Source organism: Chinchilla lanigera, unplaced genomic scaffold (genome assembly GCF_000276665.1).
Source record: "Chinchilla lanigera isolate Chin_1 unplaced genomic scaffold, ChiLan1.0 scaffold00066, whole genome shotgun sequence".
NCBI lineage: Eukaryota > Metazoa > Chordata > Mammalia > Rodentia > Chinchillidae > Chinchilla > Chinchilla lanigera.
The window spans coordinates 8937692-8961894 of NW_004955467.1; the positions used below are offsets into that span (position 1 = coordinate 8937692).

At 48.5% G+C, this 24203-nt stretch overlaps 1 protein-coding gene across 1 annotated transcript; it reads right to left on the minus strand.

The window, feature by feature from the left end:
- Nucleotides 1-365: 365 nt before the first annotated feature.
- Nucleotides 366-11993, minus strand: Gucy2d (guanylate cyclase 2D, membrane (retina-specific)). Its single transcript, XM_005399441.2, has 19 exons — nucleotides 11264-11993; nucleotides 10875-11179; nucleotides 8416-8767; nucleotides 8002-8086; nucleotides 7607-7709; nucleotides 7128-7229; nucleotides 6346-6426; nucleotides 4705-4911; nucleotides 4452-4608; nucleotides 3890-4039; nucleotides 3109-3257; nucleotides 2671-2834; nucleotides 2390-2582; nucleotides 1989-2163; nucleotides 1644-1742; nucleotides 1430-1524; nucleotides 1235-1320; nucleotides 969-1079; nucleotides 366-423 (listed from the first exon to the last, which is right to left on the minus strand). The coding sequence occupies exons 1-18, from the start codon at nucleotides 11991-11993 to the stop codon at nucleotides 986-988; spliced, it is 3327 nt and encodes a 1108-aa protein (XP_005399498.1). The 3' UTR covers nucleotides 366-423; nucleotides 969-985.
- Between the last annotated feature and the right edge of the window lie 12210 nt (nucleotides 11994-24203).

Sequence of the window (24203 nt, forward strand, 5' to 3'; positions counted from 1 at the left end):
CCACCTCCCCTGGGGCAGCAATCCCAGATCTTCCTTCCTGGGCCCCTGAGAGACCCTGGAAAGTGGAGACTCCCCTACTCCACCATCCTGTGGTGGGCTCAGGGTCTTTGGGGGTTGGGACCCCATAGTCTGCACATGCCCCGGTGTCCTATATCCCAAGGCCAGCTATTCTGAAGCCCAGTGGTCAGGGCAGGGCTACAGGGGCAGTGAAAACCACTTAGGTTCCTGTCATTCGGCCATCGAAAGGAACCCAAGCCTGGAGATCCAATGAGACCTTCCCAAGGCCACACAGCTGGTTTGCAGCTGGCTCTTGTAAAGGCTCAGAATCCTTGGAGGCAGAGCTGGATGGAAGCCACTGGTATTAGCCCAACTTTCGGTCACTTATAGCAGCAACTTGCAGGAAAAGGGCCTTCCAGAACAACCCTAAGGGAAAGAAGACGGTCTGAGAGGGAAGTGGGGGAAAGGAGTCATGGGAGCTCACCTAGAAAGGGGAGGGTTATGGGTCAGAGGTTCTTGAAGGAGGACAAGGGGCAGAGCTTCCACTCTAACAAAGCTCCAGGGACAACGTTCACACTCTTCTCTGGCCAGTGCTGCACCCTAGAGCTCTGTCTCTCCTGCAGGGTGCAGCTTGAGAGTCGTCCTGGTAGGCATGGCTTAAGCTGCGGAGGAGGTGGGGTCAGAGGAGAAGTCTCAGGAAGTCACAACCACAAGATTCCCTAAACCTGGATCGCTGGACTGCTCCAGAGCTACCGAACCAGTATCCTGCAGAAAGTGCTTTCCTCCTGGGGAAATCCTGGGTTTAGGAACCAGCCTGGGTGCACTCACTCACACCTGGCCTGTCGGGACACCTAGCAGGGGTTGGAGTTTCTGCAGGGAGCACTAGGCCTTTGGGCTGATGAGAAAGCGCCTGTCCCTTAGGAAGCATCCCCTGCAGGGGTGTGGCCGGGAGTCTGAGGGGAGCGCAGCACCTGTCCTGGGCCGGGCCTCACTTCCCTGAGAACTGGCCCGGTCTGGCCTTCTCCAGCTTCTGGCGACGGTCAGGGGGGATCTCCTGCAGGCTGATGCCATGGCTGCTGGCCCTGTGGAGAGGGGGCGGTGGCCTCAGGGAAGAGGAGTGGGAACTGGAAGCGCCCAAGGCCAAGGTCAGACCCAGCGCTCCAAGGAGAAAGGATGAAAGGGCCCCACTCAGCCTCGTCTTTCCTTTTCCACCCCGCGGCGCAGGCCAGTCCCTCACCCCGGCTGCAGGTCAGGCGGCTTGGGGAGCGGCTTGTCAAAGCCGAGTCTGCCCACCAGCCAGTAGGTGTCCTCAGCGCCCTTGCCCTGGAGACACACAGCGGAGGGGAGACTTAGGCAGACTGGGGGGAGGGACCCTGAGAGTCTGCCACGTAGGACGCCCCAAGGAGGGGGCGAGGGCCAGGTCCCTCCTCACCTTCAGCTCGGTGCGGCCGCGCAGCTCCATCTGAAAGCCCTGGTTCAGGGCGCGGAGAACCCGCACAGTGCTCATGTTCACGTGAATGCGATAAGCTGGAGCGGTGGGGAACGTGATGCGCTGAGGAGTCACCTGGCGTGTTCCCCTCCTGGACTTTTCCACCCTCGGGCCCCGCCCCGTCTCCCCCAACTCCTTGATCCCCCGACACACTCACGCAGCCCAGTGGACTCCATGCGCGAGGCAGTGTTGACCGTGTCCCCAAACAGGCAGTATCGCGGCATAGTGAGGCCCACCACTCCTGCCACACACGGGCCTGCGGAGATGCGCAAAGTTGGCTGGTAGGCGGGGCCGGGACTGAAGCTGGTGGCGCCCAGCAGCTGGGCTGCATCTAGGGCCTTGGGGTATCTGTACTTTACACCCCAAGCCAATTACATCTTAACTGCATCTTCTTCAAGGAAAGCCTCCCTGCCCACTTCAACGGCGTCTCCAGTAGAATGAATCTGGAGCCAGGCCCTGAAGAGGGAGATAGATTTGGAGCCGGGGAGGGCCGAAGAGCTACCTGAGTGCAGGCCTATGCGGATGCGCACGGGCACCTCTGGCATATGGCGCATTCGGAAAGAGCCTACAGCACTGAGGATGTCCAGAGACATGTTGGCAATCTCTGCAGCATGCCGCTGCCCATTCCTCTGGGGCAGCCCTGAGGCCACCATATAGGCATCTCCGATTGTCTCCACCTGGGGGGAGGAATTGCGCCAACTCAATAGTGAGCACACCCCTCTGCCAACACACAAGCGTGTCCACCATCAGGTACCCAGGGAGCTAGGCTGTGAGCTGGGGGCTAAGCTGGGACTGGATGGAGAAACTAGGTCTGGGAAAGAGGACTGGGCCATGGCCTGGGAGTGCTGGGAGCTGGCACAGGTGAACTAATGGTCAGGAAGTCTTGTCCTCTGAACACTCCACCTTATAGACATCGTGGGAACCGATGATGGCATCAAAGAGAGTGTAGAGGTCGTTGAGCAGGTCCACCACTTCAATGGGCTCACTCATGGCCGAGATGGTGGTGAAGCCCACGATGTCACTGAAGTACAGTGTCACCTCTTCAAAGTACTCTGGCTCTACAGGTGTTCCCATCTTCAGGGCCTCAGCCACAGATCTAGGCATGGCAGGCGGCAGGGTCATATGGAGTCTACCCCTCTCTGGCTGGTCTCCAGCTGCCCCCCCCTCCCCATACTGGCACCCACGGAGGCAGCATCTGTGTTAGCAGCCGGTCTGTCTTTTGCTTTTCCTGCTCCAGCTCTTCTGTGCGCTCCCGGATTAGGTCCTCCAGGTTGCTGGAGTACTGCTCCAGCATTCTCAGCATCGAATCAATGATGTTCATCTTCCGGCCCTTGTTGATGCTCTTGAACTGGTAGAAGGTAGAAGCTGGTAAAGGTGCTGAAGACCTGGGCTGCCATAGTCCTGTTATGGGCCGCCTCATGGGGCTGTATTTCTGATCCTCCCACTACCATTTATCTTCTAATCATCAAGCACCCCTGGGGTGCTTGGTATTGTGTTTTTAGAGGCCAAGGGCAAATGACAGTTCCCAGAGGTAGTTATTCTCAGCTAAGAATTGACAGTTCAGCCTTTGACATCTGGATCCCAGGGACCAGTCCAGCCCTTGCCCAGCCCCAGCCCCTGACCAGGTCAAAGGTGCGGTCCATGGAGGGTCGAAGTTCCGGCTGCTCTGCCCAGCACTGTGTCATCAGCTTGATGCACTCCATAGGTGCCTGGTCCATGGACACCGAGGGCCGACATAGCGGAGGGGGGCTCTGCACCCTCTGTATCACTTCTGGAGGCATGAGGGGACCATGAGCAGTGGGCACCCCAGAACAAAGCCACCTCTGACCCTGGCCTGATTGTTGAAGTCTAAGATGGGGACTGACAGAGGGTCCTTTAACTCAGAGCTTCAGTGGGCAAGGAGGATAGCATGCCAGGGGATTACTAGGGGTAACAAAAAGACCCTGAACCCCAGGGGTCAATAAAATGACACAAAGAACTAACATTTATTACTTGTAAGAAAAGTGAGGTCTAGGGTGGTCAAGTAGCTTGCTCAGAGTCCTACAGGTGAGTAATCTGGATTTGAATCCAATAGGACTGACATGTTACCCCCTCTTTTCTGCCCCTGCTGCTTCCCTAAGATCTGGAACCACAGAGAAACCTGATTTGTCCCATGAGGAGTAGGTTGGGTCCGCGACAGAAGCTATTGAGGTCAAGGCTCTGGGAAGCACCGTGCCTACCCGGACCGCATCTGGATGCTTGACTTTCCACTGTCCTGACCGTTTAAGAAGCTTTAAAGGAGACCCTACTTTGTTACTAGTTACATCTTATCACCGGGTTTTGCTTAAGAGAAAAGACCTAGGCAGGACACAGTCTGGCTCCAGTCTAACTGTAAAGTGCCTCTCTAGCCCGAACTCGCCTTACCCTCGGGGGTCAGCTCCAGCATGGCGTAGGGAGCACTGCGGCACACGACCTCTTGCATAATGATGCCCAGGCTAAAGATGTCGCCGGCGAGAGTTCCCCGGCGCTCTAGGGCCGGATCCCGAAGCAACTCGGGGGCTGTCCATAGCTGATCTGGGGATGCGAAAGGGGCCATGGGCTCGTAGAGGGTGGTGGGAGCGCCGGGGACAGATCGCCATCCCCGCGAGAAAGCCCACACCCTCGACTCTTGCCAACCACGAAGTGCAGCAGAAACTAACGGAAACCCAAGGCAGTCTTGGAGAAAGTCCCGCCCTCACAAGCAGACCCCGCCCTCAGGTAAAGGGGCCCGGGGAAGCGCCCGCAAAGTCCCGGACCTGAGCACACCCGCTAGCAACTTCCGGAGTTTCCCAGTGGCGAGCCCACCCTCTGAATGTCTCAGGGGACGAACGGCCTTTTCCAGAAAGTCGTGGGGGTGGGTGTGGACTGGGGAGAAGGAGGAAGGGAGGGCGGAATGATGGGGATTCTGGGGGATGCTCGCGTGCTCGCAGGCAGCCGGGACTCCTACCCTCCGCGTTGGGAGGCTCGGGTAACACCCTCTGCGCTTCCAGCAGTCGCCCGTGGCCGTGGTCGGTGACCTTGAGCACGAACCTGCCGTCCACCACACAGTTTCGTGATTTAAGCCGCCCGTGAGCCACGCCCCGATGGTGCAGATACCTCATTCCCTTGGAAAGGGAGGGAAAAGAGGGAGCCTCGGCCCCTGCCGTCCTCCTGCCCCCTGCTCCTCACGCCCAGGACGCCCCATCCACGCCCACACTCACTTTGATGAGGTCCAGCAGGAGCGAGGACTTGAACATCCAGTCCAGCTTTATGTCTCTCTGGGCGAGGAGGTCGTGGAGGGAGCCGCGCGCGCAGTGCTCTGAGACCACAGCCAGCATGCGCTCCCCGGGGGCGGCAGGGCTGTCCGCTGTCCCAGCCAGGAAAAGCCCCAGGTAAAGGGCCACGTTCTCATGCCGGAGCTCCCGGAGCTGAGAAGGGAAAGTGGACGGGCATTCTCCGTCCTGGAGGCTGGGTGGGGAGGGGGCTGATGTTCAATGCCCCGGTGAGTATATTTTGTTTTTCATTTTTTCCTGTACGGAGGATGGACCCCAGGACCTGGCACATGGTAAGCAAACACTCTACTGCTGCACCACACCACCTGCAGCCTTCCAGTGTCTGTTTTTGAGTACCCAAATGGGGAAGATGGGATAAAAATGGTGAATGAAATGGCCTACAGGGTATGGCGTGTGGGGCAGGACTTTCTCCTCCAGATATTTACATCTTTGGAAAACACACTACAGTCAAAGGCCCCTGTTCCAATATTGAATACGGCTGGGTTCAAAGCCCCAAATAAAAACCAACCTTGCACTGGTGATCAGGACCCAAGCAGGATCTGATATACAAGCTATAAATCTTTGGACTGCTCCCACCTTACAGGAAAGCGCCATCACTGGTCCCTGAGGTGACACTCTGCGAGGAGAACCAGGGAGAGGCTCTGCTACTTGCAGCGCACAGGGGACATGGCTTGTGCTGCAGCCTGGCTGGGGACTGCTTTGCTTGGTGTTGTTGCATAACTGTAAAAGGTCTGTCTGACACTCCCATTCTCCCCAAGTTAGGGGAAGACCGGGCTGAGTGGTCAAGTTATGGTCATGGAGGGGTCATCAATGAGGCCACGCCCACTTGGCAGGCCAGGGTTCCCTTGCTCGCTGGAAAAGTAAGGAGTAATCTTCTGATTAGCCCTCTTTCTAGCTTTTAGGGGTCCACAGGCCCAGAAAGGGGCTTCTTTTCATTTTATGCACATGATGCTAAAGGGAGGTTAGTCAGTTGACCCATACAGGCAGTCCACCTAAGTCATTGTGTAGTCATGACCATGAGCTCCTGTATGTAGGAAGCTTCCAGGAAGAAGGCCAGACCAAAGGTGCATGGTACTGGGTAGAAGAGGGACATTAAGGTTGAAATAAGCAGAATAGCAGTCTATTGCCTCCTTGCCGACTTTCCACTTTATTCAGTATGCATTGATATGGCTAGTGGTTGGACAGAAGTGCAAACTCATTTCTTTTTGTTTTCTGTCATTCACTCAACAACTATTTACTGAGTCTCTCTAATAGTCCAAATCCTGTGCTGGGTGTTGGGAACAGCACAGCAAAGTCCTCACTCAGCTTGCGGTCTGTGAGCGAGGCAGATAAATAAGCCAGCCCATTGATGAACAAATACATGGTATGCTAAGTTAACACAGAATTTATCACAAGTAAGTTGTGATAACGTCAAAGGAAAGAACTTGTACTGCAGGAGAGAATAATGGGATATCTGCTCTAGAGTGGAAGGAATACTTAACAAGCCCACCTCTGTACCCCGCTGCAAAGGGGAGGCAAGAAGGGAGGAGCTGACAGCCACCCCACAGCCCATCACAGCTGGACTCTCACCTTAGAGAAGGCTATCTTGGTCGCTGGGCGGATAGCTACGTGATGATCCCCTGGAAATTTTTTCAGCCAAACCCAGTCTCCCTGAAGCATAGAGGACAGGGTTTGGGAACACAGTCTCCTGAAGTCCCACAAAGTAAGAAGCTTAGAACCCCACAAAATGACAGTCACACCCCTGAGAAATGGTCATGATACTCTCTAGAGCCTTAGCAGGAACTTCTGCACTCTGTCCATGATCTGGACCTCTAAATCTCCCCTCTGCTCCTGATTAGCTGAGCTCCCTCTGGGCTCTCTCTGAATATCTGCTCATTCTCTCCCATCCACCCCACCATATTCAGATTTGCTGGCCCCATAGTTAGTGTCCTAATGCCTTCTTCTCTCTTTTTCCTGGTCAAGGGTCTGCTCTTCCTGAGTCTCATCTGAATTTGGTGGAAATGCCGCGGAGACAGGTTCTGGAGCTCCCAACATGGCAGGAGTAACTTTAGTGGCCACACCCAGCTTCTGAGTCATCATGAGTGGCCTTTGAGGAGCCATTGCCCGGATCATGGCTAGGGGAAAACCCTACATCAGGGAGGACTCCCAGATGTGGAATCAAGTCAGGACTGAAGAATCCACAACTTTTCCGTAGGTCCTGCCTGGGCTCTCACCCTCTTGCCCGGAGCCTGCAGGATTTGACATGCCTGCATGCCTCCCTTGAGAGTGCCTCATCTCCGCTGGGGTCTGAGCATTCCTTTCCCACTCTTCCTACCGGAATAGAATTCAACCTGGCTGCGGGCCAGGCTCACCTCATAAAGGCCCATGTTGGAGCTTTCCGGGGGCTGGCTGGGGACACTGCGAATGTCTGACACACTGCGAGCAGCCAGACTTGACCGACTTCCCTGAGCCACCTAAGGGGAGAGAGGTCAATGCAAAGGGTCAGAACATGTTCTAGGGTTAGAATTCTGGCTTGAGGTCAGGCTGTTCTGTAGACTAAAGAGGGGAAAGTAAGGCATTTCAATTAGGGAACATGATAATGGCATAACTCCCCAAAAGCACAACGCTTCACAAACATATTCATTTTCCTGTTGGACCTTCACATCATCCTAGGAAAGTAGTCAGGGTAAAGGTTGTCACCACCATTGCACAGATGAGGTTACTCTGCAAAGCTAGGATGTGGGTGGTGAAGAGGCAGAAACCAGGGAGGCTGGGGTGAGAGCTGGTTCACCAAAGGGATCAAATATACACTTAGGGAGAAGAGGAGCTCCAGGCTCCCTGTTTTTCCCACCTTTCGAGAGCTGCCCCCTTGTGGCTGGAGGAAGGTAATGTCGTCCAGAGTCAGGATGATCTTGTTGGGACCAGAGACCATTTGTCTGTGAAGAAGCCGGTGCCTTGTGCGAGAAGGTCATTCCCATAAAGGGGGAAAAGTTCCATGAGAAGAGGCCAGCAGGGGTGGGGTAAAGGGATGATGTTAGGTCAGGGAAGGGGAACGGGGCAGCATCCCCAAGCCAGATGCCCTCGGGGATTCTACCAACCCTCCAAAATCCTTTTTCTCTTTCCCAAGGGAAATCCTCCCCTCCTCTACTCTCAAGTGGGCCCAGCCTGATGTCTTTGCTGCACAGTTTCATTTCCGGCAGGTGGAGAGGCAGAATCACCTCCTAGTTACTTCGTCCCCCTACTCACCTCATATAGTGGGCCAGGAAGGCGCCCTTGAGCCCCAACCCTACCACCAAGAGGAAGCCAAGAAAGACGAGGCCAGGCTCCACTCCTGAAAGAACAATGAGGGGAGGGATGCTCAGGCCCTTGCTTGGGCAAGGCCCACCTTTCCAGGGAGGAAGATAGTCATGGCAAATCCTGGAGACTCCAGGAAATGGGAAGGACGGGAGCTGGGGCAGGCTCTAGAGGAAGTCAGATTCCTCAAGGGGGAGTTTGGAAATGTTAAAAAGTTTCCCAGGGGTCTTGAAGACTCTGCAAGAGAGGAGTTCAGTGCAAGCCAAGGAGGACCTGGAAAGCCTGAGAAGAAATACAGGACAAGAAATGACAGTTGTGCACGATCCTTGCGGACTGTCCCATGGGAAGCAGGGTGCTGGTCCTCACCTCCATTGCAGATGACATTTGGATCGAACCAGCACCAGGGATCTGGCCCAGGCCCCGAGCTGCCTCGAGGGAAGTGCACTGGACTCCCCGCAGAGCTCAGGGAGCCCCGGGCAGGGTCCAGCGTATGTGTGGCAAACAGCCGCTCTCCGGCTGCGTCAGTGTCCAGCAGCACAAAGGAGGGCTCCTCAGTTCCTCCCAGGGCCATGCAGAATCCAGGAACTTGGGCATCCTGGACGTGACGAGCCACGGAGGCTCCGGACAGCCAGCCGCCACCTAAGGAGGCCTGGGCTCCCACCACGCCCCCAGCCAACAAGAAGATCGCGTCGTAGATGGTGCCAAAGAGAGGGGAAACCTGGAGAAGCAGAGTAAAAGGACTCAGGGCTCAGAGCAACAGCTCACGAACTGGGGGAATTCCCTGGCTCCAGCTGTTCTTCACTGAGTCCTTCAAACCCTGTGCTACTGATTGTTCCCTTTTCATAGTTAGTGTTTCAACACAGCCCATTCCATTGACTCCCTCTTCCACACTCTCTATTGGGTCTTCTTCTCACTGGCTATCTCTTCCCCTTTCCCCACTGGCTATCTCTTCCTTTCTTCCCATTGGCTATGCCACCTAGTTGGCCCCTACCTGCCTGGACCTCTTTTTAGAAATTGGGCTCTTTCAGTCATAGTTGGTTGATTCTTACTATCACCTATAGTTCTGCCTTTGAGTTGGTTGCCCTGTATATACTTTTAGTCTCATGATCTACCATTCACCTAAAAGCCTTCTTTCCCATTGTTTGAGTGACTTCTACCTTCCGTCCCCCCTCCCCAAGTTACCACCTGATCTCATGGGGTCTCTATGCTGTTTCCAGTTCCTTTCAAAGTCCCAGGCACATGTAAAGCCCTAGAGACTTGGTGTATGAGACAGTCCCCGCTTCCCGGAACCTTTTGTCTAGTTGGGGAGATGGACCCAGATATTAAAGTAATGCAATGTATGAGGGAAGGGGAAATTGAAGGGGTAGTGTGGGGACAGGAATGAGGGTCCCTAACACAGATGGGAGAAACGGGAGGATGCTTCCAGGAGTAATGACCACCCTCAGAGGAAAAATCAGAATTACCCAGGGGACAAGAGGGCAGAAGAAAAGAAGTAACACAATCACCAACTTGGAGGCAAAAGAGAAGGACAACTTTATGAAATCCAAAGTAGCTCAGGCTAGCTGAAGTTTGTGGGAGAGAGAAGGGAAGAGTTGAGTCCTATGTGAGGCGACCTGTGTCCATATAGGGTCGTGAGTGCCTTCAACCCAGCCTCCAGAAGGGCCAGCCAGGAGCTGCTGGGAGGCTTTTAACAGGGATTGGAACATGATTGGTAGCTTTTGTCAGATTTCTGAAGCTGTTTTTTGGGTTGTGGAAGACCCAGGCCAAGGGAGAGTTGAAGCAAACAGCATTTGGGAGATTATGTTCCGGTATTTGGGCCAGAAGTGCTGTGGCCAATGGGAACCAAGGGAGTGACAATGAGAATGGAGAAAGAGAGGGTTTCAAATGACTTTAAGTAAAAGTAATAGAGTTTGATGTCTAGATGTGGAGAGACAAAGAGGAATTGAGCTGTCCGTTGGGTCTGGCTTGAGAAGCTAGTGAGCAGCTAGTTCTCTGAGCACTAAAGAGTTTCTACTTTCTCTACCCTTCTTCCTCCCCTGCTGCCTCTCCCTCCATCTCGTCCCACTCATATTCTCTTACTGACTATTCCCTGCCTCTCTCTTCACGGGCTATCCCAGATCTTCCTGAGGACTGGAGGGAATATTTCAGACCCCTTTGACATATTAGCCTTCTCTCACGCCGTCCCCTTTGGATACGGCCTTTCTGGTGGAAAATTTCCTGCCTATTGATGTCTAAATTTCCTCCTATATTAATGATTTCCAATCCCCCTTGGTGACTGGGGTGGAGATAGATGATCTGAACAGAGATTCTGGGCACTCAGGGAACCTGAGTATTAGCTGGATGTGGGAAAAAATACTGGACCTAATTATAGGAGCCGCCAGCTCCACAAAGGGACCCATCTGTTCTTGCAAGGTGTCAAGGATCCTCAAAAAGTTAAGACCACTAGGTGAGGCCCCAGAGGAAATGCCTCTGAGTGAGACAGAAAGCTGGATCGCATCCTCCTTTTTTCTTGATTCTTGATAACAGCTGTTTATTGTGGACTATATATTACTATGGTTCTGGGAATGGGTTTTTTTTTTTTGTTTTAAGCAGACTGAAAATGATTGCAGTTCAGCTTCTACCCCTTGGAGCCGGGCTTAAGATGTCTCGTTGCCTACTCTCTGGAGGTAAGGGCACTAATGTACTTTAAAACATCCCAAGTAAGACTCCAGCCTCTAAGTGATCCAGGAAACTCCAAAATAGCTAGAGCTGCTGTTCTGTCCCTGTTGACTTCATCCTTCTCAATTTGACTACTTCCTGCCTTCTTCCCTCCACCATCCATCTACCTGCTGCAGGTTGAGGTCCGGGGGCAGCTCCTGGTGCTCTTGGGCCCTGCGCAGGCTGTCCAGCACACTGCCTCCGGGAGGACAGTGGCGCGTGAGGGTGAGCACAGCGTCGTGGGCCCTGCGAAGCTGGGAGCTGTTGGCAATCGCAGCCAAGGCCTCTGGGCCCGGGGACAAGGCATAGTGGAGGGTGTCGAAGGGCAGGAAGACCAGGGAGCCATCCACCAGGCCTAGCTCCTCCGCAGCTTCCAGTAGGTAGCGCTGCTCCTCGCCGCCCAGCAGCACCGAGTGCATCACCATGATGACTACTGCAGACACAGAGGCGTGGCTCACCGGCTGTGCCCGGCTGGCAGCAGAGCCCACCGAGCCCCGGCACCTACAGGGGAGCCTACCTCTGACGCTAGGCCCGTCCTGGACTCTCCTCAGGGCCTCTCGGGCTCCAGACAGATCCGAGGACTCCATGGAAGTCACCAGAGCAACAGGCAGGCCCCGGGCCCTGAGTGCGGTGGACAGAGCCTGTCCCGCCTCCACCCACAGGTCCTGGGGGGCGGTGACCAGGGCCACGCGCGCCCAGCGGAAGCCTCGAAGCAGGACGTAAAGAGCATCCGCGGCGGGGGTCACAGCCGGGGCCGTGGTGCCCGCCGTCCGCGCCCCAGGGCAGCCCCAGGGCACCAGCGCAACCCCAGCCTCTTGAGCTAGGAGCTCGGCCGGCCGGCAGGCTGCAGGGTTCACGGGGCCCACGAGGCCCGAGACGCGGGAAAGCGCAGAGGACACAGCGCCCAGCGACCCCGGCGTCCGGCACGGCTCCTGCAGCAGCGTGACCTCGAACCGCGGGCCGCCTCGCAGGGCAAGGTCGCGGTTCAGGCGGGAGGCGGCCAGACGCGCAGCCAGGTCCGGACGCGCCCGCGCGAAGATGGGGTCGCAGGTCCAGGGGCCCAGCACCCCCACTTTAAACACGGCGGAGAAGGCAGAGGGCGGCGGGAGGAGCAGCAGGAGCAGGAACCGGAGCAGCCCTGGCCAGGGCAGGGCCCGCGGGAGGCCGGGCGTGGGGCGAGCGCGCCGCGCAGGGGCACAGAGCCGGGCGTCGGGAACCCCACCCGCGTGGAGAGCGCGCGCGGTCATCGCCGGCTTCTGCGAACCCAGACCAGGCAAGATGAGCGACTGAGACCCCCAGAGATCCCGTAGGGCTATCCACACAACCTCGTTTCTCAAAATGCGCCTAACCAGTGGGGTGTCACCGCTTCCAAAGCCCCCTCCCCAGGCTTGGGCGACTGGATGGGAGCCAAGGACGCGGCCTGCAGGCCCCCTTCGGCCTCCCCTGCCAACAGTTGCCAACTTGTTTATCCTCCCCCACCCCCAGTCCCCGCGTCTGGGCCCTGGGGGGGGGGGCTGCTGGACACAGGCCAGGCCCCCACCTGCCCACAGACAGGACCCGAGGCCAAGGCAAAGGGTCTTTGCCACTCACCAGAACGTCTAAGGCTCGGGCCCAGGGCCCGGGTGAGGGGTCACAGGGTCGATCCCCCTTCTGTCTTCCTGCCAACCTAGCCCAGGGCGGGTGTGTGGGAACAGCAGGCCAGAGCCCTTAATCTCCCCAAGCTGATTAGTGACCCTTAATCAGGCAGGGCGGGGCAGGCCCCCCCCCCTCCCAGGATGGAAGGTGGAGGATAGGCCCCTACTGTGCTTCTCTTCTTCGGTGGGGTCTGAGTCTGTCACTCTACCAGGCAGTTGTGAACGGATTAGGGAAGGGCAAGGGTGAAGTTAGAATTAATCCCAATCTCACACTATGCACAAAATCAATCCCAGGTTAAAGACCTACATGTGGAAAAACAACTTTTTTTTTTTCCTTAATCGTGTTTTAGTAGGGATTGAGTCCCCAGGGCCTTTGCATTGAATTGCATCTCCTCTTTTTTGAAAGGGGGGAATTTAACACAGGTCCTTACACTTAGCTACATTCCGGCCCTTTTTAAATTGTTTTGCTTTGAGGTGTATGTGGGGGGTCTTATTAAATCACTAAATTGCCCCAGCTGGGCTCAAATTTTCAGTCCTATTGCCTGACCCTCCAGAGTGCTGGGATTACAGGGGTGCACCACCACACCTGGCTGAAAAGCCATTTTTTAAAGGAATCATTTTTCAACCATCAGGAAGTTTAGATCAGGTCAGAATTATCCATAGATACTAAAGCTAGGTGGAAATTTTGATGAGGAGCAGGATATTTTTATGGTCTGAAAATATTTCCCTAGAGCTGGAAGAGAACAACCATTGTATAATTACTGTTTTTCTTGGTGCCCGTCTCAGGGTATCCTCTCTGGAGGCACAAGATGTCTACCTGCCTCCACTGGCTAATTCTGATCAGTTGATCAAAGTGTTACCCTATTTCTCCAATGTATAATCGTAATTGTGCAATTGCACTTTCTCTCTCTCCCTCTCTCTCATTCTCTCCCTCCCTCCCTCCCACCCCACTCAAGCAATCTGTAGGAAAATACTTTAAACCTATAGTTCTATAGAAATGCTATAAATAATGTCAATATCAACCAAAAAGTGGCGACTGATAAAATTGGAATGTGGACAGATTTGATAGAAATTATAAATATAAATTTAAGAAGTTAGGCTTTCTCTCAGCTGAGGAACGAATTGCTGCTGGCAACTGGCATCTCCCCACCACTCAGATTCCCCTTGACAGATGGAAAAGCTGAAGTAACTTTGGTCTAACTGTTTTTGGAAAAGTAGTAGACTTACTGGAGTTTTTAGAACTTCAGCTATCAAAATGGGCAGAACTTTCCACATGGTTTGCGATAGGAGCCGCAAGAACTGCAGTAACAAACTGGGATGGATCTGTGAGTTTGCCAGTATTATAAGGAAGGCCGTGTGATCCGAGAATGTGCTCTAGTTCCAGAGAGCGAGGGCTCTGAGGCGCGTGTACAATCTGAGAATTCTCGAAGAAAAGGAGATAAATCCATCTTTCCCCAGGTCTCCTTCACAGAAAACAAAAATCTGCTACACACTGCCACCTTAGCGTCAGAGTCAGATTCATGACTGGGGACAAGAGGTGGTGAGAATATAAGATGAAATCTATCTATCTTTCTTTCTAATTTTGTGTTTTCCATCCAACAGCAGTGTGTAGAGAGAATATGGTGGAGATGCTGTTAACTTTTTTTCCCCATGTTTACGTCTTGCAGCAGAAGAGTCTACCTTTAGCCTTGTGGTGGGCTGTATGAGGGAAAAGTCTGGGCTATCAGAGTGCGAAAGTGGCTGGGGATATAGCTCAGCGGCATAAGCGCCTGCCTGGCAAGCACAAGGTTCTGAGTTTGATTCCTGGTACAAAAAAAAAAAAAAAAAAAAAAAAAAATTGAAAAAGTGTGTTTTATGTTAATTTTGAATGGTTTTAAAACTTACTTGAGCTTCATTTTAAGACATTTTTTAAAAATGTTGTTTCATTTGATTTGCTAGCTCCAGAGAAAAGATCTGATTCTGTGTCCAGTGCTAAAGGTTCAGGGCTAGCGTGGCTTGTGCTGGCCAGTGGGCCATATCTTGCTGGAGGTGAACCCCAACACCTGAACCCGTTCTTCCTTGTCAGTCTCAACCCAGAGATGACACCATTCCTAGCTGCTTGTCACTATATAATTGGTGTCAATTGACAAATTTTTCTGAAATGGCGCAGTACTGTAATTATGTTAGAGATTGTCCCTGTTCCTAAGAAACCCACGCTGAAGTATTTAGTGGCAAAGCATTGTGATGTATGTAACTTACCCTCATAGTTCCGACAAAATATACAATAGATAAATAATGTATAGTATTTTGTATATATTCTATTTCAAATAATAAGTGAGGTGAACGTTAACAACAGGTGAATCTGAGTAAAAAATACAAAGAAATCTGTTGTGGAGGCACATGGCTCTAACCCCAGAGCTCCAGAGGTTGAAACAGGAAGATCAAGAGTTCCAGGCCAGCTTGAACTGCATGGCAAGACCCTGAAACAAAAACATCGGGGAGGGCGAGCCAAAGGAGTTCTTTGTATTATTTTTATCCTTGCAACATTTTGTAAGTTTGAAGTTATTTCCAAATAAAAATTGATCAGAAGCTTAAAAAAGAGGATGTCTTTGTTAATTCAAGATAAGGAAGGATTTCTTAACACACATAAAGTATAAACCATAAAAGGAAAGATGAATACACATTAAAAATTAAAATTAAAAATGCCTGGCCCAAAAAGTACATGGCAAAAAGAAAACATCAGCCAGACTAGAAGATATTTACAAAACGCTAATATTTATGTCTCTCTACTTATGTGTACCTTTATCTATCTGAATTTGTCTGTATCTATAATTTTGGGGGAGTATGTGAATTGAACTCAGGACCTTGTTCTTGTACCACTGAGCTATATCCCTGGCTCCATATACCTATAATTTTATGAAAAGATAACAGCATAAAAATGGGCAAAGGAGAACCGGGCACAGTGGCACACGCTTGTAATCCCAGCACTCGGAGGCTGAGGCAGGAGGATCATTGCGAGTTCGAGGTCAGCCTGGGCTACCAAGTGAGTTCAGGACCAGCCTGAACTTCATAGTGAGACCCTGTCTCAAAAGGACAAAAAAAAAAAAAAAAAAAAAAAAGGGCAAAGGATATGATTAAGCACATCAAAAAATGTCTAAGAAAAAATGCTAAATGTTACTAATAATGAAGGAGATGCAAAATAGAATAACAAAGAAATATCATTCCTACCCACTAGATTGGCAAAAATAAGACAGTATGACAATACCAAACGCTTAGACATCAGCTGTGACAGTGTAAATTTATAGGCAGTTTGGCAATACTTGGTAGAGGTGAAACAATACCACTTGTAGTCATCTACCAAAGAAAAATTAATAGTTATTGGGGAGGGGGCAACTTGTACCAGGAATCATTCATTTACTCACTAAAAACGTTTGTACTGAATTTTACTGTGTCAGGCACTGTTCTAGGCTCCCAGGATAGAGCAGTGAATAAAGAGGTTAAAAATCTCTGCTCTCATGGAGCTTCTAGTAATGATTAAAGATAATCAAGATCAGAAGGTTAAGTATATACTAAAAATATATGGTAAAGCATCTCCTAGTCTTTGGTGGCAGACAAATAATCACTGCAGTTAGGGGTTTGCTGTATGTTTACAGTACTTTATTATTTAATTTTTAAAATAACTGTTACATGAAAATTTAAATATCTGACTTGTATTAGAGTCAATGTTTAATCATACAGTCCTGTGCTTCTTACCTTTCATAGGAGTTATTTTCCCATCTCCTGTCACTGACGAGCATGGGTTCTTGTTTCAGTGGTAATAGAAATTAAAACTGACACAACAGCATGAATTCATAGGCAGAAGTTTAACTGAGAAGGAAGAGAAAATGGGAAGGAACTTCAGCTTGAAGAGAAGAGGGGGAAGGGACACCGCTCTGATGAAGAAGATTGCTCTGATCTGGTAACAAAGGAAAGAGGCCAGCTCTCACGGCACTGCTGAGATGAGCGAGGGTCTGCTTGGTTGCTATCTCAGTTCGGGTTTTGCCCCTCAGGGAAGGTCTTGTGGCTTGAAAGGGTGACCCTGTTGGCTGCTTCTCTTTAGGTGATGGCAGCCTAAGTTTTGCAGAGGCTCTGCTAGAATCCAAGGTCACTCCGGGTTTAAGGCGATGGCTGGAGATTTCTAGGAGCCCATTCTAGGAAGTAAAGCTGAATACCTCTGCAAATCTCTTCTTTCCATGTCTTCAGGACTAAAGGACAGTAAGTTAGGTAAATTTAGAGCTTATAATCCTTGGATTTTTTTTTTTTTTTGGTACTGGGAATAGAACTCAGGACCTCATGCTTGCCAGGCAGGTGCTATGCCACTGAGCTAAATCCCCAGCCCTGAGAGCTAATAATCCTTGTATTACCCATTTTTAGACAGACATTCTCTAAGTGATTAATCTGCCTACATGCAGAGCTGAGCAGGGATTTCACCCCAAATCTTAAGGTAACAAAGGAGATAGATACAAAATGAAGGCAAAATGCCAAGATTTATCCTGCTGTTAGTTACTCTTTGGGTATCTGTAAGCTCAAGTGAAAAGTTACTGCTTTTTGTTTTTGTTTTCAGGTTTTGGTGCTTTGCTAGCCATCATGGTTTTTTACGAGTACCTGTTTGCAATACATGATGATTACATCCATTGTGCAGTTTTTGTTTTTTTGAGACCGGGTCTCATTGTGTAGTCCACGCAAAGCTCCTTCCGCCTCAGCCTCATGGGTGCTGGATTTACAGATGTGTGCTGCCACACCCAGTTACAGTTACTGCTTTTTAGGGCTGGGAATGTAGCTCAGTGACATAAGTGCCTTCCTGGCAAGTGCAAGGTCATGAGTTCAATTTCTGGCACACACACACACACACAAAAAAAAAGGTTACTGCTTTTTTTAAAAAGCAAAAGCAGCTTTTAAGTACTTGACTGCCTCAGAAGAAAACACAAATTGTGTTTTTAATGAGTGCAATAGCAGGTAAGGGCCTAGGAATTTGTCTTCCATCCTTCTATGGCAATTCCCAAATAGTTTTATTTTTCTATCCAATTTACTCTTGAAGATGTTGTGGTGAAGGTGTCCTGGTTTTAATGATGTAGTTGGTTTTAATGATGTAGCTGGCTTTTGAGGTCAGTAAGACTGGTCAGGAAACTGAGAGACTGGTAAGAAAACACCATGTTTTCATCCAGCAGCAGGTCTCAAATGAAGACGGAGGAGTGCTCCTGCCCTTGTCTCCACGGAGGTCTCTGTCTCACCACCTTTGACACAACCTCCTAGAATCCTGGCAGCTCCACTCAACCCTTCCATTTCCTAGACGAGAAGGGGCCCAGAGACTGATTTGGCTAAATCAATAATTTCCTAATTTTTCTCTAGAGTTCAACACTGACAGATAGATAAGGACATGTAGATAAGGACAAAGGGGAGAGGTTTAAAAAGTTGTGGTAAGATACATGTAATGTACAATTTACCCCCGTTAGCATTTTAAGCGTCCAGTTCAGCGGCACCAGGTGCGTTCACACTAGTGCGAACATCACCACGATCCACCTCCAGACCCTTCATCTTCCCCAACCCAAACTCTGTGGCACCAAATACTTACTCCCGCCTTCCCGCCCCCAGACCCTGCCAGCCTCCACTTCCTCTGTCCCTGGGAATCTGACTATTTCAGATATCTCATAGAAATAAAATCACAAAATACTTCTCATTTTCTACCATCCCATGTTGCGCATGTATAACCACTTCCTTTTTTTATTTTTTTATTTTTTTGTCTTTTTTGAGGCAGGGTCTTGCTATGCAGTTCAGGCTGACTTTAAGCTCACTTTGTAGCCCGGGCTGGTCTCAAACTCGCAATGATCCTCCTGCCTCAATCTCCCGAGTGCTGGGATTACAGGCGTGCGCCACCATGCCCAGCTAACCACGTCTTTTAAGGCTGGGGGAAAAAAAAAAAATATATATATATATATATATATATATATATATATATATAATCACGTTTTATTTATCCATTCATTCATCTGATTCCACCTTCTGGCTATTGTGAAAAATGCTACTGTGAACATGTGCAATTCTGAGTCTCTATTTTCAGTTCTTTTGGGCATATGGCTAGAAGTGGACTTGTTGGACCCTACGATAATTGTATTTTTAATTGTTTGAGCAACTGGCCTACTGTTGTCCACAGCAGCCATGCCATTGTATGTCACACTCCAGAGGCACAATGCTTTAAACCTCCTGGGGTGTGCTCGTACAGCCATCCTGCTGCCCCTCCCTTCCAGAGAAGCTGACTAAGTTTGCCTCCACTGCTCAGTTGCGGGCTAATTAAACAAAACATGCCCTCTCCACACAAAGGGCGGAGCCACTTCTTAAAGTATCCAGCTCCTATAAATAATCTCAGCTACTGGGGAACCCTCACTCAGGAAGGTCCTGATTTCTCTTTCTTTATAAGAAAAAGGGAAATTTAGCTTTCTTCTGAGACTTTCAGACCTGTCCCTGGCTCCCATACAAAGCAGTGAAGTCTGGAGGAGCCGACAGAAGGAATGAGAAACGTCTGTCTGTGGAGCTACTTCTGCTTATGCTATTGAAATAGCAAATGAAGAAAAATTATTCCTTAAATTTAAATGAGGCAAAACAACTTTTGGAAAAAAAAATTTGGCCTGAATCTCAAGAGTAGCACAGCAGTCCTGCAAGGTTAGAGATGGGGAGGGTTCAGTAATAATCAATTGATCAATTAATCACATTAAAATAAAATTCAAGTTGAGTTAGAAAGGAACACTAAGGTTAAAGTAGAGGGTAAAAGCTGAGATTCCATTCTGTTCAACTATAGTTTGCAACTGTTAAAGGGTAGTAAGGAGGGAATTATTAATTAAATACATTAAAAAACAGGACCCGGGGCTATAGCTCAGTGGTAGAGCCCTCTCCCATGGGCTATTTAGCATATGTAGGGCCCTGGGTTTCATCCTTAGCACTGCAGATAACTGACTAAATAAATACAAGTTATATGTAAAATCAATTTCATTCTTTCTGGATATAGAAATAATGACTTTTTTTTTTTTGAAACAGGGTCTTGCTATGTATTTCAAGCTGGCCTTGAACTCACTATGTATCCCAGGCTGGCCTCAAACTCCCAACGATCCTCCTGCCTCAGTCTCCCGAGTGCTGGGATCACAGGCATGCACCACCATGTTCAGTGTGACTATTTCTCGTACAAACTAAAGCATACAAAATTTGTAAATAAAAAAGAAAGAGTTGGGTGTGGTGGTGCATGCCTGTAATCCCAGCACTCGGGAGGCTGAGGCAGGAGGATTGTTGGGAGTTTGAGACCAGCCTGGGCTACAAAGTGAGCTCAAGGTCAGCCTGAACTGCATAGCAAGACCCTGTCTCAAAACGACAAAAAAAAAAAAAGAGAAAGAAAGAAAGCTTTTTAAAGATGTGTAAAGCAGGCCGCACTGTGCTGTAATCTACAGAGTCTGCCAAAAAAAAAGTACATACTGGGAAAGGAAAAACTTGCTTAAATATTTTAATGCTAAGTTTATTGAGAGGTCATGAGATGGCTATAAGTTACTTTTGGCCTCTATGATCACAAGACGTGCTCAGAGTGGTGGCCGTGAGGTTCCAGACATGCATGAGAACAGCGAACCGCTGAAGTGTGTGTTTTTCTGGCGGACTCCGTAGAATAGCGGCTTTCAGGCTGGGCTTGCCTTGAGAGACCCCATTTTATAAGCCATCAGTTTGCTCCATTCTGAGCACAAATGCTGAGGCAGAATGATTTGGTAACTTGTCTGTGTGTACAGATAATCACCAGGTATGGACACACCCAACCTATCAAACAAAACAAAACAAAACCAACTCCCATGCACAGCAAAATCCTAAGGCACAAAATAATAAATGAATCATGCTAACAAGACAATTACCACCTATAAACTTATTGAGCCAAATCAGGGGCACATGGACATGGGCTATTTAGCAAACTTACGTCACAGCAAACCAGTGAGGTACAGGACAGATCAGATGGATGAGTGATCCATCCCCCACATAGATCCTATAAAAGGAGGGACACCCAGCTCCGGGGTGGAGCAGTGGGGGAGGTTGATCCGTCACCCATCAGACCACGTGGTGACTGCTCTCAAGGGCAGAAGGCTCGACTCCCTGCCTTCAGCCTCAGCTCAGTCTCCCTGCCTGGTGTACAAGTTCTGCCCTCTGCTCAAGCCCCAGGTTTAGTTTGGAAACAGGTTTACAGACCTCTGCGCAGTCTGTAATCTTAGGTGACCTCTGTGGCGACGGTCCGCATCTCCTGCGCCCCTGCCTTGGCTTTCAGTTCTGCCTCTTGGGCTCCTGCAGCCACTGTTAATTCTCCCTTAGCCAGTATGTAACGTCTATATGATTGTGTGAAGTGTGACTTGAGTGTGACAGATATTAGTAATCAAGATTATAATAAAACAACCTGTGATTGTCCGCCTCACTGGCTATTGAATGAAATCTGGAGTGTGTACTCAGTGGATACACTGACAGAACTGACACAGCTCGCAAACTCACTGTTACCCAGTAAATTTTGATATTGTAGAGAGATACAAATGGGTTCAGTCTATGTTAATAGCATAGCTTGCTCATGACAAAAGATAGCCACTGCTAATAGCTTTCTAAAACGCACATAGGAAGCCAGGCATAGTGATAGGAAACTGTAGTCCCAAGTACTTAGGAAGCTGAGACAGGAGGATCACTTGAGCCCAAGAATTAGAGACCAGCCTGGGTGAAATAATGAGACCCCATCTCACACACACACACACACACACACAAACACACACACACATACAAAAGAACAAAAGGAAGAAAATACATATATGAGAAAACTAATGATTTTATTTTCAGCTTTACAATTTGTTGCCTTCTTTAAAATATTTTGCTTTGTATTTGTTTTATGAAAATAAAATAAACAAACAAACAAAAATACGTGATGAAAAGTCTCCTTCCTGTACCTGTTCCCTGTCATCTGTGTTTCTCTTAGGAGGAAACCACTATTAAAAGGCGCTAGGGCTCCTTCCGTGTATACAAGAAAATGACATTGTACTTTCCTACATTAAAAGTAGCACTAGTCTGTACCTCACTATTTCACTTTAACAGTCTCTTGGAGGTTGTCTCTTGTCTCAAGGTTGTTTCTTGGTATTTCCATTGACAGGAGGTACCAAGACCGGGGTAACTAGTTAGTCTATGTTTTTAGTAACATTGCCCAGCAAATGCCCTTGGACAAACCTGAGCTTGCATGTGTAGATGGGTAAGTGACCAGGGTAAACAGTGATTATACCAATTTATACTAGCACCAGCAATGACTACAGTATCACTTTGCCCAGGCTAGAGACAGGCTGAAGCATGCTAAAAATTTTCAAACTGGCATTTTCAAACTGGCATTTTCAAACTGAATTTTCAAACTGATAAAAAAAAAAGCCATAAAAAAGGTATCATAGTATAGTTTAAATATGCATTTCTCTTTGAGCAAGTCTGAACATATTTTCATGTTTATAATCCATCTATTTGCATATCATTTTCTGAGAACTGTCTATTTATATATACCTTTGCTCACTTTTCCTTTGGGTTATTGGTCTTTTTCTTTTAATCTCTTTTAGAATTCTGTGTTCAGAAAATATACATTTGCGACATGATTTGTAAAAAGAAAAATCCAGTTTATGCATCTATTGTTTAAATATGGATATGTTTTGCCAAGCCTGTTTTTAAATGTATCTTTTTAAATTCTATAAATGTCTTCTAACTTTTAAAGCACTATTAGAAAATTTAAACGATTCTCCAACATTTCCCTCAAGGATGTGCAATTTCTCCCTTTAGATCATGGTCCCTTCAGAAATTATACCGATGTGACATGTCAGATGTGGATCCAACTTTGCTTTCTGCTGGCTAGCTCCCAGCTGTCCTCTTACCATTCACTGAATAATTCATCTCTCCCACATTCACCAGAAAGAACATTCCTGCATGCATCTGCATGCATTTCTGGATTTTCTCTCCTGGTTCATTGGTCAGTCTGTATAATGTAAGTCGGTGCCATATTGTTTCCATTACTGAACTAGTAGGATATTTTTAGTTAACTAATAGAGTTACTCCGCTCTCTCTCCTACTGCACCTCCTTTCCAGGATTTTTCTGGTTATTACATGTTAATTTTTTATACGGCCATCATAATCAATTCTCCTAGTTTTTGAAAATCACTGGTACTTTCTTTGTTATTGTGTTAAATTTATAAATTAACTTATGGCAAACATCCTCTGATGTTGAATCTTTCTATGCAAGAACATGGCATATATTTTTATCTATTGAAGCCTTCTTTTGTGTCCCTCTGTAGTGTTCTCAACTTTTTTTAAAAAAAAAGCTCTATAAGCTTCTCCTCAAGGTTATCAGAAGGATTTTTTATCTTTTGCTCTTGTAGATTCTTTTCTTCTATTATATCTTCCAGTTGGCTATTAAAGATTAATTTCTACTTTTCAATTCTTAACATTTTGGATATTCTGTTCTGAGATACAGATTTACTTCATTTATTTAAACACCATTTCTCTATTTGAATATAAATAAAGTGTGGAATATAACATTTGAAAATTGAAGAATCTTGAGATGGGAAATTACCCATTAATCCTCTTTCTTTCTTTTATTTTTTATTTCTATTTGAAAATATTTATTTATTTATTTATTTAGCAGTGCTGGAGATTGAATCCAGGGTCTTACCTATGCTAGGCAAGTGCTCTACCACTGAGCTACATCCTCAGCCCACAAGTGTCCTTTCTTATAAGAGGGCAGCAGCAGGCAGTCTGACATCAAGCAAGGCAAGATGCTTCAGTTCTGAAACCGTGAGCCAGCAGATGTGAGGAACATCATTCTAGAAGCTGGAAGAAGGGAGGAAATGGATTCTCCCTGGAGGCTCCAGAGAGAACACAGCACTCCCAGCAGAAGGATCAAGGTCCAGCGAAACTGGCTTCAGGGCTTGCAACTTCCAGAACCATAAGAAGATAAGTGGGGGCTGTTTTAAACCACAAAGTTTGTGGTCATTTGTTACAACAATCACAGGACACTAAACACAGGTCTTCTTTACTTTTGTTCATGCTGAATAGCACATCTGAAAATGCAAGCTCAGAGCCGGGCATGGTAGTATGTGCCTATAATCCCAGCACTCTGGGAAGCAGAGGCCGGAGTATTCCAAGTTCAAGCCTGCCCTGGGCACGTTAGTATATTTCCTATCAAGTCCCCAGTAGCTCATTTTAGACTCAGTCTCTAATGTTACATTTCCAGGATCTGGTGTATTTTGTGCCCTTCCCCATGCTAGAAATCGAACCCAGGGCCTCAGACGTACTAGGAAGTGTCCTGTCATGAGCCACATCCCTTGCCCCTGTTCTTCTCCTTACAAACTGATTGCATAATACTGGGTCTTCTAAATTAGCAATGAACATGGTGTTATTGGTAAACAGTTTTTATCTTTGTTTCAGCTATGTCAAATGTAAGAGAATGTTCCTTTCAGTATTCCCATCCCCCTAGATAAGTATCTTTTATTTATTTATTTATTTATTTTGGCCTTTTTGAGAGAGAGTTTCACTTGCAGTTCAGGCTGGCCTTGAACTCACAGTGACCCTCCTGTCTCAGCCTCCCAAGTGCTGGGACTACAGGCATGTACCACTGCACCTGGCCCTGTATCTTAAGTAACGTTAAAAACAAGCATTGCTATATACTTTCCAAAATGGGAAAAGAGGTTAACTGATAGGACCACTATGTGAACACATCAAAGTTTTATCAGCTTATGTTCAAAAATCTGAATTCAGCATGGACTATAGCTATGAGAGTTGACAGTA